Source organism: Rhamphochromis longiceps, linkage group LG16 (genome assembly GCF_057381845.1).
Source record: "Rhamphochromis longiceps isolate RC_006_pf linkage group LG16, R_longiceps_female_GT1.1, whole genome shotgun sequence".
Taxonomy (NCBI): Eukaryota; Metazoa; Chordata; class Actinopteri; order Cichliformes; family Cichlidae; genus Rhamphochromis; species Rhamphochromis longiceps.
In genome coordinates this window covers 8,260,662-8,276,878 of record NC_140572.1, presented here as the reverse complement: position 1 = coordinate 8,276,878, position 16,217 = coordinate 8,260,662, and the positions used below count along the sequence as shown (strand labels likewise).

Below are 16,217 nucleotides of genomic sequence, written 5' to 3'. Positions count from 1 at the left end.
TATATTTTCACATAATACCTGTATAAATAGTACATGTCATTTTCCAATCGTTTAGTCCAGTGCAGATCCAGGCTGTGGAGACAAACACAAGATCCTCTATTCATCAGAGGTTTCCTGGGTTCAGTTTCTCTGGGTCTATACAGCTCCATCTCCTGGCTGCATGGTCTCAGTATTTAACCTTTTATCCGGGTTATTTCTGGGGCATGTGGAGCCAAACAATATTGACATCTCTTTAAAATGGAGGCAACTGAATGTGTTAATATAGACCTGGAGCATTATCTCACATTAAAGGAGGGGTCATCTTCTATTTATCCTGAAATATAGCATTGCAGACTATTCAAAATAACATATACTGTACAAAAAAGCGCATCTAATCTTTATACTTGCTACACATGATATCCTTCTCTGTTCCATTCTGTTTATTTGCACAGCATTTTGAATTGAATTCTCCAGAAACATCTTCTGATGTAGGTTGCATAAAAGGTCATGGAGTATTAAGACAAAAGCAACGTTGAAATTGAGTCAAGTCGATTAAACAATATAATAAATATTTCAGTGTCACAATGCCGAGCACGATATGAAGAAGTAACCATATACTCATGCCACTAAAATGCGCTGTCAAATAGAAAAATATCAAACGTTCGTCAGTTTTACCTTGTCTGTTAACACAGGGGGCGCGAATAAAACCCTTTGCACGTTAAACACTAAAACCCAAGAAGAAGAAGAAGAAGTCTCTTCCGCTTAATACCGGAAGAGGCGCCAAAATTGAAATTTAGTTCTTTCTGCCGACATAGAAACGATAAACAAACGGCCTTTGAAGGTCTGACGTCGGTTTCAGTTTGCTCGTGTCGGACTTTTGCCTGAAAATGGACTCGACTACACAATTCTTCAGGAAGCTGAAAAAGCTGGCAGTGACTCTGGAATCTGAGACTGCCAAGCTCCAGCTCGCATTTGAAAACCGCAACAGCGACGACGACGAGAGCGGTGAGAAACACGCTGACACACAGGCTGCTTAAATCGCTTACAGTGAAGTCATCGCACATATCTCAATATGAATTCTTTTCTATTTCAGAAAAGACAGCCAGAGCGATGCGAGCCTATCATGAACTGAACTGTGACGTAGGGAACCTGAAGGTAAAAGTTAGCACGTCTTTTTTTTTTTTTTTAAATTGCATCTAAAGGTGGCGACATATACACAGGTTAGCGCGACAATGCAATATTTTATCAGCAGCTGCAACAAAGATCGTTAAATGCGTTATGTAAAATTAACCAAATGCATTCAAAAGTCCTGCACTCAAAATCTTACTTTAGGCAAACTTTGTATTTAACATATTAAAGGTAGAACTGTGGTGATGCACGATTATCTATTACACTTTTACATCCTTTATACTGTGGCTCCCAACTCAGAGACAGACCCTTTCAAAAGGCCAAGATAAATGTGGTTATTCTCTAATTATTGCCTTTCTTTTAAATACAGTTTGGCCTGCATCGTTATAAAAGCAAGTCTTGTCATTTGAAATGCCTGAGTGCACTTGTTCAGAAGGCATAAAAATTAAATTGCATTTCTGTGCTGTGTAACTGCGTACAAAACGCTATTGATTTTACCTACAAAATTACTACCCGTTATGTATTACTGCAGGTAAAACCATTTTGCTATTGTTGAACTCTCCACTGAAGTGAGAATAATATAAAGTCTTTAGCTGCCAAAGGTTTTCCACGTCTTTGACTTCTGTTAACTTGACGCTTATTTCAAGCATCATAAGGAATATCTGTGTGTCATTTATAAACCGATTATTCATAGCAATATCTTTATTGAAGACTAATATTGTAAATTGGTCGGGCGGTTCATTTTTGAATGGTGAGTGCTCATCACTTCTAGTCTCTTCTCGGGTAGGGACAGATCCAGGATGCCTTGGCTCAGCAGAAAGCAAAGAATAATGAGGCGAGCAGCTTCATTAAGGCGTGTAGAGTAATGGACCAGAAAGTCTTCAAGGACATTGAGAGGCTGAAGAGACACTGCGAGAACTATGGTTACCAAGCTCCCTGTGACACCCAGAGATCAACCAGTAAGTATTAACAATGGCAAAACGACTACATAACACTGGTAATCACGTGTAATGATTTCTTTTCACTTAAAAGAAAAGCGACATGCATTTATGGTGTTCTTATTGTGACTTTTTCTTGTATAGAGCCTAAAGATCAGGTGGAGGAGGCTAAAGATGAAGAAGCAGATGACGACTCAGTAGAAGAGGAAAATCAGGAGGAGGATGGAGGGAATCCTTCCTCAATGGCTCCAAAACCAGAGCTGCCCAACACTGATGTGCTGCGAACTCCACAGCTCTCTGATTTTGGTTTGTCTGAACTGCACCTAAGGAGAGTTCTGGCTGGGACTGAGTGGTGTTCAGAAGTTCCCCCAATGCCTGAGATGAACCTTCCTCAACCCTCACTCAAAGCATCTCTACCATCGCCCATGCCCATTACCCCCAAATGTAACCTGCGAATGGATGACTACGAACTCCAAACACCCCAGATGCACGACTTTGGCATCACAGAGCACACAATGTGTCTGAACAATGACTTCACCATGAATCTGTTCAAGAAGACTGAGAACCAACCAAGGTAGAGTGGTATGAACTATAATGACCCCTGTCGGCCACACTCAGGGTTTGTAGTGTTACTACTGCAGGTCCTTTAAGACTTTACTGTGTAAAACTGCTTTTTCCTGCTTTATGAGTCTCTTCTTGTTCAACAGACCATTACAGGACACAACTGAACCACCAGTGAACGGTTTAATAGACAGTTTGCAGACTAAAGGTATGAAACTGTCAACCTCATAGCTCTTCTTCACCCCACAATAGGTGACTGTCATCTACACTCATGGAAAAGAGAAAGTTTTCACAAAACTCTACGCTGTCCTGTTTAAGAACTAAGTACGCCCAATGATTCAGTACTTTGTAGACACGTCTAGACCCATAACTTGAAGTAATAACTTGAAGTAAATATACAGACAATAACTTGAAGTAATTGTCTGTATAACTTTATCAGTCTGTCAGTTTGTCCTGGAGAAATTTTGGCCCACTCTTCTTTACAACATCAAGTCTGTGGCCATTTATGCACCGCTCTCTTAAGGTCTGCACTTTGATTGTACCATTGTTACACATTGATTCTTTTCTTTGTCAGCCATTCTGTTGTTGATTTGCTGATATTCTTGGGATCGTTGTCCTCTTGCATGACCCAGTATCAGCCAAGCTTTGTCTGTCGGACAGATGGTCTCACATTTGATTCTAGAATCCTTTGGCATACAGAGAAATTCATGGTCGATGAATGACTTCAAGGTGTCCAGGACCTGTGTCTGCAAAACGATCCCAAATAACCACCCTGCCTGAATGCTATTTGATTAGCTGCTGTTTAAGATCTTAGTTTCTGTGGAACGGTGTACTCACCTTTTCACAGGACTGAACAGAGTTCAGTGAAAACGTTTTTTTCACACAAATGTATAAAGTATACATCTTTAGTAAAGAAATCGGATGTCTTTACTATTCAGGAAACAAGATGTTTCTCTTCTTCAGTTGTCTTTTTCTTGCATGACTTTATCCAGCACTTAGTTTATGATCAGATGTTTCCCTTTGCATTTATTTTCATCTTACATTTTCTAAACAGTGTTTTTTCGAGTGTTATAAACTATTTAAAATATCTTACTATTTATTTATTAGTAAGTTGTAAGTAATCTTATGTCATGACATATTCTGATGCCTGTTAATTAAAAAGTGCATGTTTGAATATGGTTATGTTTTCATTGTCTTAAGTTTAATAATGATACAAAATCCCCAGCGTTTAGCCAGTGGAGACTACAAGTTTCCACATCACACTTGTGCAGATTTTTTCACTACTTGGATCTGAAAAAAAAAGTGTACTGAACATTTTGTTCAGCGAAATCTGACGTCCAAAAGAGAAATAAAAAAAAACACTGACCAAAACGAGCTTTTCATAGAAAATGATCAGCTTTAAGTACTCGGGAACTACATTTGTTTTTATTAAACAGCTCAAGGCTTTGTCAGTGCACCATTTTTCTATCTGAAATGTTGCTTGTTTTTCAAAGATGCCACCTGAAGGTATTAAAAATTCTATACTATGTATTTAAAATACCTAGTATTTTGAAAAATAAAAGTAGCACATGTAGAGAAACGGCACCAGGCTGTTAAGAGAAAGCACTGCAGTGAAATGGTTCTAAATATCTTCCTGTGACATTGTTTTGATTACCTTCAGCTGAAAAGCTGGAATCACCAGAGCCGCCTGTGTTTTGTACCCCGGGATTCAAGATCAAAAAGACAAACGGTCACTCGTCTCCAACTGCACAAGGCACTGGTGTCCCAGAATTCCCCTGTCACCCTGGCAACCTACCTGCCACACCCGAAGTCCCAGCATTTCAAACGCCGTACGTGAACAGACTAGTCAGTACCAAAAAGGTAAGAAATAAAATGTAACTGTGTGTGTTTTTGTTTCTGACATTTTAATTTCACATCACCTTTTTAATTTTTTAGAGCACACAGCAGCCTGAGCCATCCGTTATGCAAACGGATAATGACACCCAGACCTTGGATCTTCCATCCCCACCTTGTAACAGGGCAGCTGGTTTCAAACGCACCTGGGAATATGATGTGCCCGATATATCCACCACGGGTTTAGAGGACAAGCAGTTGCCAGTGATGCCCAACCTAGAGTCTGCTCTGGGAAATTCTTTACAAAGCGTAAGACGAACAGGAAAGCATTTACTTTTAACCAGAGATGCTCACGGCTTTATGGCAAACAAAATGACAAGTCAGATGTAATACAGTGGGGCAAAAAAGTATTTAGTCAGCCACCGATTGTGCAAGTTCCCCCACCTAAAATGATGACAGAGGTCAGTAATTTGCACCAGAGGTACACTTCAACTGTGAGAGACAGAATGTGAAAAAAAAATCCATGAATTCACATGGTAGGATTTGTAAAGAATTTATTCGTAAATCAGGGTGGAAAATAAGTATTTGGTCAATAACAAAAATACAACTCAATACTTTGTAACATAACCTTTGTTGGCAATAATAGAGGTCAAACGTTTACTATAGGTCTTTACCAGGTTTGCACACACAGTAGCTGGTATTTTGGCCCATTCCTCCATGCAGATCTTCTCGAGAGCAGTGATGTTTTGGGGCTGTCGCCGAGCAACACGGACTTTCAACTCCCGCCACAGATTTTCTATGGGGTTGAGGTCTGGAGACTGGCTAGGCCACTCCAGGACTTTCAAATGCTTCTTACGGAGCCACTCCTTTGTTGCCCGGGCGGTGTGTTTTGGATCATTGTCATGTTGGAAGACCCAGCCTCGTTTCATCTTCAAAGTTCTCACTGATGGAAGGAGGTTTTGGCTCAAAATCTCACGATACATGGCCCCATTCATTCTGTCCTTAACACGGATCAGTCGTCCTGTCCCCTTGGCAGAAAAACAGCCCCATAGCATGATGTTTCCACCCCCATGCTTCACAGTAGGTATGGTGTTCTTGGGATGCAACTCAGTATTCTTCTTCCTCCAAACACGACGAGTTGAGTTTATACCAAAAAGTTCTACTTTGGTTTCATCTGACCACATGACATTCTCCCAATCCTCTGCTGTATCATCCATGTGCTCTCTGGCAAACTTCAGACGGGCCTGGACATGCACTGGCTTCAGCAGCGGAACACGTCTGGCACTGCGGGATTTGATTCCCTGCCGTTGTAGTGTGTTACTGATGGTGACCTTTGTTACTTTGGTCCCAGCTCTCTGCAGGTCATTCACCAGGTCCCCCCGTGTGGTTCTGGGATCTTTGCTCACCGTTCTCATGATCATTTTGACCCCACGGGATGAGATCTTGCGTGGAGCCCCAGATCGAGGGAGATTATCAGTGGTCTTGTATGTCTTCCATTTTCTGATGATTGCTCCCACAGTTGATTTTTTTTCACACCAAGCTGCTTGCCTATTGTAGATTCACTCTTCCCAGTCTGGTGCAGGTCTACAATACTTTTCCTAGTGTCCTTCGAAAGCTCTTTGGTCTTGGCCATGGCGGAGTTTGGAGTCTGACTGTTTGAGGCTGTGGACAGGTGTCTTTTATACAGATGATGAGTTCAAACAGGTGCCATTCATACAGGTAACGAGTGGGGGACAGAAAAGCTTCTTACAGAAGACGTTACAGGTCTGTGAGAGCCAGAGATTTTCCTTGTTTGAGGTGACCAAATACTTATTTTCCACCCTGATTTACGAATAAATTCTTTACAAATCCTACCATGTGGATTCATGGATTTTTTTTTTCACATTCTGTCTCTCACAGTTGAAGTGTACCTCTGGTGCAAATTACTGACCTCTGTCATCATTTTAAGTGGGGGAACTTGCACAATCGGTGGCTGACTAAATACTTTTTTGCCCCACTGTATGGCTAGATTTTATGAAAGGTTGGTTAAATAAAATGAACTGTAATCTCCAGAAGGGAAACTTCCTTCTTATAGTAACAGACTAATATAGCTTCTAAAAAAATGTTTTCAGTCCATCATAATATATCAAAATATTTTTTCACCACAAGAAATTTTTAAGAAAAAAGGTGTAATAAAAAAATTAAAAGCATCTTACTAGCAAACAAATTCTGTTGTTTTACATGAAGTCAAAAATGAGCTAAAATTGCTCATTTGATTTTCATTCCTGTGCACAGATGAGATTTATCAAAATGTGAATGAAACATGTTTAAAGGTCAAAGTTTTTCCTGTCATTTACAGAGCAATGGGAAAATCCTGAAGTTCAGCGAGAATGAAAAGGTGGCTAAGGAGCCCAATGTCAACAGCCTGGAGTTGGATGGACTCACCCAGGAGTTCAGCTTGGGGACACCTCGTATAAGAGCACACTACCAAGAGCCAACCACCCCGGAGATGCCAGACCTGAGCTCTGTCACACAGGACATCTGTAAAGTTAGTCTTGTTTAGTCCCATAAAAGCACTTTTGAAATCCATAGGTTTGCTGTTTGCAGATAAATTCATGTTCCTTGTTGACGTAAATGTTACATAACATTTATAATTTGTGAAATTTCCTCTCGTGCTCTTTCCTCCTATTTTGTAGCTTGTGTCCCAGGCTCAGTTGAAGAAGACAACAATGACAAATGAACACCCACCTGTCAAGCCTGACAAAAAGAAACACAGGTAGCCCGTTATAAAATAAGAAATATAGATATAGGTGGCAATATTTAATTCATGAACTCTAAATTAGTAGCTTTTATTGTGTGTCCATTCCAAAGTTGCAGATCAGGCTGGTGCTCGGTAGCAGAGAAGAATATTAATGTAAAATATTAGATATGAGATATCATTTGTATATATTTTTAATAAATGTTGAACTTTTGTGTTGCTTATTTCTGTCTCTCCTGATGAAATGTGTTAATTTCTTTATTTCACTCAGTTTTATCCATTCTTACATGATGCGTGCCTGCAGTCTTTCTTTCAAAACTTTGATTGTGACGTGTCACCTTCCATCCATTCCTCTCCCAGATCTGCAAGTCTGCCTGAAGTGTCAGAGAACGAGTTCCAGAGTTTACCGAGCTACCTGAGGCAGATGAGCCTGAACAGCCTCAACCAAACGGTTCACAACATCAACAATTTCATGGCAGAGTATCAAGGTCAGTGTTATATTTGTGCACAGGGTCATGGATGAATGCAGCTCTTGTTTAAACAGCTCCGGTTATGGAGGATGGCTGCGCCCTCCATGACTCTGGTTCTACCGGAGGTTTCTTCCAGTTAAAAGGGAGTTTTTCCTTCCCACTGTTGCCAAGTGCTTCCTTATAGGGGGTCCTCTGATTGTTGGGGTTTTCTCTGTAATATTGCAGACCTTTACCTTCCAATATAAAATACCTAGAGGCAGCTATTGTGATTTGGTGCTATATTAATAAAACTGAATTGAATTGAATAGCTTTGTAACTGTAGTGGAGAAGAATGTAATCATACATTAATGTACTACAGGACACACCACAGTCAAGGTGCGTGAGAAACGGAGACTCTGACGCAGCAGTTTAAACTTCTCACTGAGGCAGTGGTGTTGATGTCGTGGTCAGTAGTTTAGAAAACACCTGTGATCTCACACACAGTGGTTTTCAGATTGGCTGCAAACTTGGAAAACAAATTATCTTGCTGGTTTGACTTTTGTTCAGTTGGATTTGATTACTGCAGTTACACTGGACTTCCACAGATTTCCTTTATTAAATCAGAGGAGCGCTTCCTGTTTTAAAAATAGCGTCCAGTAGTTTTCACGGTTATGCTGAAATCCTTCCCTGAATAAAGCTGTCATCCTCTGTTAGTTTGGACTGTTAATTAGCAGCAGAGGGTGCTATTTGCATAAGTAAACAACCAAATGGGAATGAACAGGTCTGTGCTGGCGATGTTTCCCTTGGTTACTCAATGGGAGATCATCTATAATCCACCCCGTTGTAGTTACAAACATGAGAGGTTAAAAAATGGTTTAATTGTTTAAAAAAAACTGAGCTTCTAAAGTAACAAGAAATCTGGATTCACAGAAGCTGCTTTCGGCTGCTTCCTTGTCACAAGCGGGTGCCACAGCAGGTAGCGCTGCCTGTTTGATTTGGCAGTTTTACACCAGATGCCCTTCCTGACACAACCCCAATGAGAAATTAGGATTCATAAACCTGTCAAATTGTTCCTGATAGCAGCAAGAACTAGCTGTACTGTGTTAAACTTTTAGATTGCTTCAGACTGATTACACAATACCATCAGGGAAGCACCTGATCAGACTGAAATCTGAGGATTTGTCCCATTTTTAAAATCAAAGCGTGGGGACATCACATATAATATCTGTATACAACCAAGCCTGTCATCATATTTCATATTTTCCTGTCATATACATACTCTTACAATAGTAGATGCTCATTTTAAACACGACCAGAGTTTCAAATGATGTCGGTGATCCTTGTAAGCCCAAACGCTCAGGTTTCAAACTGCTGTCTTTTCACTTGTGTTTTTCTCATAAGAAAATATCCATTATATGCTCTTGTAAGGCGCACAGCTCTGTTTGTGAGGAGCATCCCATGAGAAGAAAGTTGGCTTAAAAGGAAGTGGCCTTGGGAAGGATGGTGGTGAAGGAGGGAAGCTAAAACTGCTCCTTTCACTGGATGAACTGTGGGGGCTGCACAAAGGGCCACATTCAGATAAACAGTTATTTAAAGCTGTGAATCATGCAAAGTTAACTTGATGTAGTCCAAAAATAAACATGTCAAGCTGGAAATGAGCATATTAGGTCCCAGCTGAATAGATCTACATCGTTTTCTCAAAGTACACACGGTCATATAATGGCTGTATCCACTGTTGTGCTTTCAGATAATTGTTTATACTCAGTGCTCAAGATAACAGTATGATATTTGGAAAGTAAACAAGAGATGTTTGTTATTTCTCTGATTGCAGATCTCTTGATTAAAATGTCTCAGGACATTTGCTACCAGCACCAGGCTGTTCATCTTTATTGTTAGCAGAACAGTCAGTTTGTTTCTTTGCCTGGTTTCATCAGTTTTACATTGATCTGGCTTCAGTGAGGTTTCAGCTACAAAATTACCATCATCAGTTACATAATTGGAATTGTATACCAAATAGATTTCCTCCAGTTTAAGCCCCCGAAACGTTTCAAAAAGCCAGATTTTTACAGACATGGTGTGTTTGTTATTTTAGCGGTATCCCAGCAAATCATCATGTGAACAAGCTCTCATTTCTCTAATCTGTCCCTTTTCTGTGGCGCCCTCTGCAGGAGAAACAACAGAGTTTCAGATGGAGAAGCTGAAGAAGATCATCAGTGTCGGAACCAAGGCCCCCGTATACATCCTCTGTCTCACAGAGCTCAAGAGACTGAAGCATGTGAGAGGAGACCGGAACACCTCTGTGTACAGACTGATCACACACATCTAAAGCTTGTCCATCCGTTGGCGAAAATCTATGTGATGTTAAGCACTTAAGCTGCAGGCAAAGATTATCTATCAAGTCAAACAGCAAAGAAAAACATACATTATGAGAAGAGTCCCAACAAATGAACTCAATCAGAGAAAGCAGCTATCCTTTATATTGTATATGGTTTGTGTTTTGATTGTAAATAGTACATGGACCTGTGAGTCAATAATTTGCATTTCCATGGTTGTATGCAATAAAATGGAAACTGGTTGTTTAGACAAGTAGTACAGATTCGTATAATACATAAAGATATATATTGAGACATTGTTGGATTAAAAAGGCTAAACTTTTATCAATAGCAAGCTCAGTCTTCTGCAGCGGGAGTATAACACATGACTTGCAGTAACCAATGGGTGTTAATAATTCAGCCACATGAATATGCATTGTCAAACTATAGATGGTTTATCCATCTACCACAGCTCACTTTTAATTGTCCTTACCCATTTGTATAAAGTTAAATAAAATAGCAAATGAGACTGTTAATCAGAAAATCCTGAACTTTTATTGCTCATTGCTGTGATGTGTTGCATGTGACTACTACTATCTTGATCTTTAACAAATTGGTAATTGGCTTTTCAAATATAACTAGTGAGTTTTATCTTTGTGCAGTCTAAACACACTTGTATTGAAATAAGCTACTGTATCACAGTTGTGTGCTGTGGATGAAAGCCAAGTTCTGTACTCCAGTTTCAGAGCTGATTAACAGAGGAATCTAATAAGCTACAGGTATATTGCATCTGTTTTATACTGTCTGTGGTTGTTTCCAGTTGCTGTGGTTTGTTTTTTCCTTCGTCATGTTCATTTTCGAAAATTAAAAAAGAGCAAATTAACCATTTGTGTGATTTCGGGACATTAGCGTTTCTGCTTCTCGGCGTGAGTGAAGATCGCATTTCAATGACGTCGTCCCGAGATGGTCCAATCAGAGTGACGAAAGCTAACGGCCGTTGATGACGGAACTACAGTTTTTTTGTCGCCCTCTGGTAGACCACCATTTTGGGAGTCAAAACACCCAGCAAACTGCAGCGCACACTTCCACGCTTCTCCGTGGCCTTACTATGGTTCACACCTGTGTGGTGGCAGGCTGCAGGAACAGAAGGACACCAGGCACCACCTTATCTTTCTACCGTTTCCCACGGGACCCCGAGAGGAAGCAGCGCTGGATAGCTGCTGTGAACCGAGAGGGCTGGGTGCCGAACGACGGCAGTCGGCTCTGTAGTACTCACTTCATTTCAGGTATGAAGGCAAAACCACTCTGAACCCTAAAAGTGTCCCCCTGTGTGGGTTTTTTGTTTTGTTTTGTTTGTTTTTAAAGTAAACCAGTTCATACTGATGTTGCTAGGCTTCCACATAAACACTCGTGTCTAGAAAACCAAGGAGTTTGGTTTTTTTTTTTGCTGTCAGTGCAGTGTTGTGTTCAAAGGTTGCATGAAGTCAGGAGGGACAGTGGCATAGTCGGTGTAACTGCAGCGGGTAATAAACATGTTTAGGTTCACTATCACATAGTAAAAACCCTCACTGATTAAAATGACTGGAAAAAGGCGGTGTTTGTAGCTGTAAGCCTTTGAATATCTAAAAAATAGCTCTACGAAACTAAGTTCAGATGGAAATAAAATGTAGCATTACTGCAATTAATTCAGCTGGGATGGGTTATAAATTTTGTTTACTAAATATATGAAAGTAGATGCCGCTAATGGTACGTGGTATTTTAATGCTAGGTTTGTTTTGTTTTTATTGTCTGGTGTGTGCAATCTTTTTGTGTGCAAAGATTTTCATGCTTAAATTTTGTTTGTAGAGGAAAAATTAATTAGGGATGTACTGACTGAACAACAGCAACTGTTTGTTATTTTATGTATTGCACGCTACAAAATGAGAGAGCACTCTAAATCACAAGTATCATAAACAGATGAATTTGAATTAGATTCTTTTTTTTCACATGCAGGTAAACAGGTGAAGAATCCGCGCTCTCCGGATTATGTTCCTTCTGTGTTCACGGCGGCTCCCTTATGCCCAGAGATGAAGGAGCCGGGTGCCTTAGAGATCGTGGACAAACAGGAAGCACGGGTGGAGGCAGCCAATGCCTTGCTGTTCCTCCAGGGCCAGGGCATGTCTGCGGTGGATGAACAGGGCCAGGAAAAGCATCCTGAGGTGAAGGAACAGGAGACCACTGCAGAGGAGAGTGCCTCCTCCTCCCTCAGCACTGAAGATGATGATGATGACGATGACGACGAAGATGATGATGATGATAATGATGATCAGTCTGTGAGTGACAGCAAGAAAGGAAAGTTTGCCCAGACATCTGATGTCCCGGTGAACTTTGATGACATCTTGAAAGCCCTGAAGAGGGAGAATCAGGCCCTCAAGGAGTCTGTGGAGAAAATGTCTCTCTCAGAGAACTCCTTAAGGAATGATGCTGAGAAAGTGAAGTTTTACACTGGTTTACCCAACTACTTTGTCTTAGAGACAGTCATGTGGCTGCTGGCACCTCACATGGATGGAATGAAAAACGTCAAGCTCTCCAAGTTCCAGCAGCTGCTGCTGACACTAATGCGTCTCCGCCTGGACCTCCGCAATCAGGACTTGGCTTATCGCTTTGGCGTGAAAGTCGGCACAGTTACCAGAACAGTTCACCGGATGGTCAGCATCATGTCCTCTACTCTGGTGCCAACGGCTGTCTTTTGGCCCTCCAGAGCTGAGCTCCGTAAAAACCTGCCAGCTGCGCTGCGAGCCTCTCACCCTGACTGCGCCGTCATCATAGACTGTTTCACCGTGCCTTTCGAGGACCCGGTCTCTCAGGGGGCGGGGCCAAGTTATAACGTGTTTAAGTATCTGATTGGCGTGGCTCCACAAGGCGTGGTCACTTTTGTCTCTAGGGGTGTGCTGGGAAACGTCAGTGACAAGAGCCTGGCTGAGGGCTGTGGATTCTTGTGCAAGCTTCTCCCGGGCGATGTCGTACTGGCAAGCCGTGACCTGGACATCGGAGACTCCGTGGCAGCACGTGGAGCCTTGTTTAAAATTGCTGACAGCTACCAGGGAGAAGCATATGGGAGAACAGAGGGCTCATTGCTGGCTGATCCTTCCTCTGAGACAGTGAGCGTGCAGAGGCATGTGGAGAGGGTGATCTCTATGGTAAAGCAGCGGTACGCCATGCTCACGGGCCCTGTCGAGAGCGCCTTCACCGCAGCCTCTGAGCGCACGTCGAACCTCTCAACCTTTGATAAGATTGTGCAAGTTGCCTGTGCCTTAAACAACCTGTGCATCTCTGCTGCTCCACTCGAGTGATGTGTAGACAAACGCCTCGTGCTCCTTTAATGCTGATCAGGCTCTTCAGTTCCCTTTACTGCTTTGGACTGCACTTCTTGCTGTCCCTCTGTGTCTATGTGTCGACACTACATCATGACTACAGCAAATAGATCTATACTTTTCCACTATACTAACTTTCAATCTATGTCACTCCTTGTGATCTGGGTCAGTTTATACTTAGCAATAGGACCATTTCTCCAAATACAGAAACCACATTTCTGAGATGTGATGTCATTAAGTTATGCACCTCCCCTCACAAAGAATGGCTGACTTGCAAGAATTTATTTTGTTTAGGCTTTGGGTGAAAACTGAGTAAAACCCTTATGAAATATGTCTTTATTAGCTACTTGTAAATGCTGAAGTATACACACTGCAGTTTGGGTAATGCATTTCCACTGATCCCACATCTCTGACTGTTAAGTGTGTCTTCCCCATCCCTGACTGTAGTTACCAGATTACATCCATCTGCTGCAGAGAAGTGGCATGTTGCTTAAACCTTTTTTAATTTTTATTTATTTTTTTTGTTGCTTCCCTGCATCTGAATCAGGAACTGTGCACATAGGAATATGCATAGAAAGAGGTTAAAATAACAGAAATGCCAGACAAAGTAGTACACTGTAGTACTCCTCGGCCACAGTGTCTCCTCTCTGTTCACAGTGCAGGGACAGAAATGTCCTGTGGTTTGTGAAGGAGTACTGGTTGTAAACTCATCGTTTTTGGCATAGTCACATTTTTGTAAGCCAGGTACTTTTTATAGCAAGAGTACAGTCAGCTGTGATGATTAGCTACAAGTTGGCAATTCGAGCACATCTTGGAATGGCAGATGTCTTCAATGTCTTCATCAGCAGTGATTTGCTGGTTTTGCAGGTTTAAAAAATAATAGTAATGATGATGTTGATGAACAGAAAATTAGACTTTAGCTTGAGCTGTATACAGTGATTAACAATGATGTCCTTTTTTACTGAGCCACGTGTTTAGGTAATTGTTAATTTTCCCAAAGTAGTTAAAGCTCCTTATTTAATACAAAAATCTCAAAAGAATCATCTTTTGTGTTGGTGCAGAAGTAAACAGTATTGCTGACATGCTGTTGAGCCTGAAGAAACACATTGTTAGATGAGTACACCAGCTACATTTAACATGTGGATTCATTCTCACTGGTTTGTCCTCTCCTGTGGGAGACTGACAGGCTTTGGTCCATGAGCACGAGCCACAGCAGTAGTTATGATACAAGGCTGCGGGTTATTTCCAGAAAGGTTACCCAGCAACTGAAATTTTGATCTTTTTAAAGGGTTTGACCTTTCAGTAATGTAGACACACCAACTGAAAAGTTTCTACTGATATACAGTATATCTGCATTTTTTTTAATTTGAAGATAACCCCTCTGATTATTGAATTACATATTTTAGTAGTGCTGCTTTGCTGGTGCCTTAGTTTGTAAAGCTGTTCCAGATCAGCCCATATTTTCTACAGATATTTATTTTGACATCATGCACTATTCTTTGGACTTTTTCCTGGTTTGGTCCCTAAGCCAGATGTGCATGATGAGTCAGCATCTGTAGTCAACAAGGTCTAAATGTGTGTTCCCATTGTTTTGTTGTTTGTTTGTTTTTAAGGTACATCATTCTTGTGTGCTCAACCTTCTGCCAAAACTAATCTAAAGTCACTACACTTATACTTATGTTTTCTCCTAAGGTTTGAGGGGCTACAATACAATTGGCTCAGGGCCCAAAAATGAATTGGGAATGCTCCAATAACAAAGACTACACTTAAGTTCAGGTGCTGGGCTTTAACAGGTGATGCTTCATAATCGGTGTTAGGTTCAGAATGTGCCTTCTGTTCTCAGACCCCTGGATATCCCAGACAACAGATGCTTGTCTGTCTTTTCTGACTGGTCATGTTTTGGTTGACACTGTATTGCTCTGGGGCTTCCATAAGGACATCTAGCCACAGTATTTAGTCCACTTGCCTGCTTTTCTCCCCTTCAATTAGCCATGGTGTTTGGCACTGCTGATGCTCTAAACAAACTATAAAAATCAAGTTAATTAGCAGTACTATGGGTTGATATATTTCTTCAGCAGTGCATGTACTTTGGATGAACACATGCTTCATTTTTTTAATTTTTTTTTATTAAGTCTTTGACTGAGTAGACTGTATCTGCAGACCTTGCTTGCTCTTTTATGGAGGGAGCGAAAAGCCCCCTTTTTTGACTGATTAAAATAGTCTTACAGGCTGGTTTAAATGGTGTTTGCCCGTTCCTAAGGTAGTGAGTGGCGCTGGAGGACTGTTATCAAGCAAGGCCAAATACCAGTATTAATAGTAGTTAAAAGGCTTTGTGAAATGACTGTTGGTTTATTCTGTCTGTATTTAGTTCTTAAATGCATAAGAACAAAGTCAATACTTCCTATTTGATGTTTTTTCTGCTCTAAAATAAAAGAGCTTCTAGGTTGACATGTATGAAAGAAGTTTATAAACTCATGTTCTCACACTACATTGCTGTTTGACATTATTGTTACGGACGCATGTGCTTCCATGATGTGTAAACTCCTGAAGGTTTCCTGTTTAGTTTCTCTTTTAATATAGCTCCTGTGACTGAAAAAATAAAGTTGTGGAATTGCATCAGCTTACCCAGTACCCAAGAGTCGCCGTTATGTTATTCTGTGTGTACGTGTAAAATATTGAAGCTCTGTGCTGTACGTGTTGTCCTGTGATAACTGACATTATTATAACGTTTTATTTGCTTTCACACTGAGTCATTGGTAAAAACTATTTCCAAGGCCGGAGAGGGGTGACTGAGTAATGTAATGTGCAGATATACTTTATTTATCAAAGGGAAAAATGCTTGGAGGAAGCTCCGCCTGTGAATATTTCAGAGGAAGGAAATCAAGACGTCTCACTCCGTTGCTTTTTGCAGTCACTGCAGCGGTGAA

At 41.0% G+C, this 16,217-nt stretch overlaps 2 protein-coding genes across 2 annotated transcripts; both read left to right on the top strand.

Annotated features, from left to right (window-relative positions):
• Positions 1–746: 746 nt before the first annotated feature.
• Positions 747–10,825, top strand: ska3 (spindle and kinetochore associated complex subunit 3). Its single transcript, XM_085384629.1, has 11 exons — positions 747–984; positions 1,073–1,134; positions 1,895–2,066; positions 2,190–2,619; positions 2,753–2,814; positions 4,267–4,466; positions 4,542–4,748; positions 6,778–6,966; positions 7,115–7,194; positions 7,537–7,664; positions 9,794–10,825. The coding sequence occupies exons 1-11, from the start codon at positions 867–869 to the stop codon at positions 9,949–9,951; spliced, it is 1,806 nt and encodes a 601-aa protein (XP_085240755.1). The 5' UTR covers positions 747–866; the 3' UTR covers positions 9,952–10,825.
• Positions 10,826–10,919: 94 nt separating this feature from the next.
• On the top strand, positions 10,920–15,915 carry LOC146650541 (uncharacterized). Its single transcript, XM_085384630.1, has 2 exons — positions 10,920–11,223; positions 11,930–15,915. The coding sequence occupies exons 1-2, from the start codon at positions 10,938–10,940 to the stop codon at positions 13,267–13,269; spliced, it is 1,626 nt and encodes a 541-aa protein (XP_085240756.1). The 5' UTR covers positions 10,920–10,937; the 3' UTR covers positions 13,270–15,915.
• The last annotated feature ends 302 nt before the right edge of the window (positions 15,916–16,217 follow it).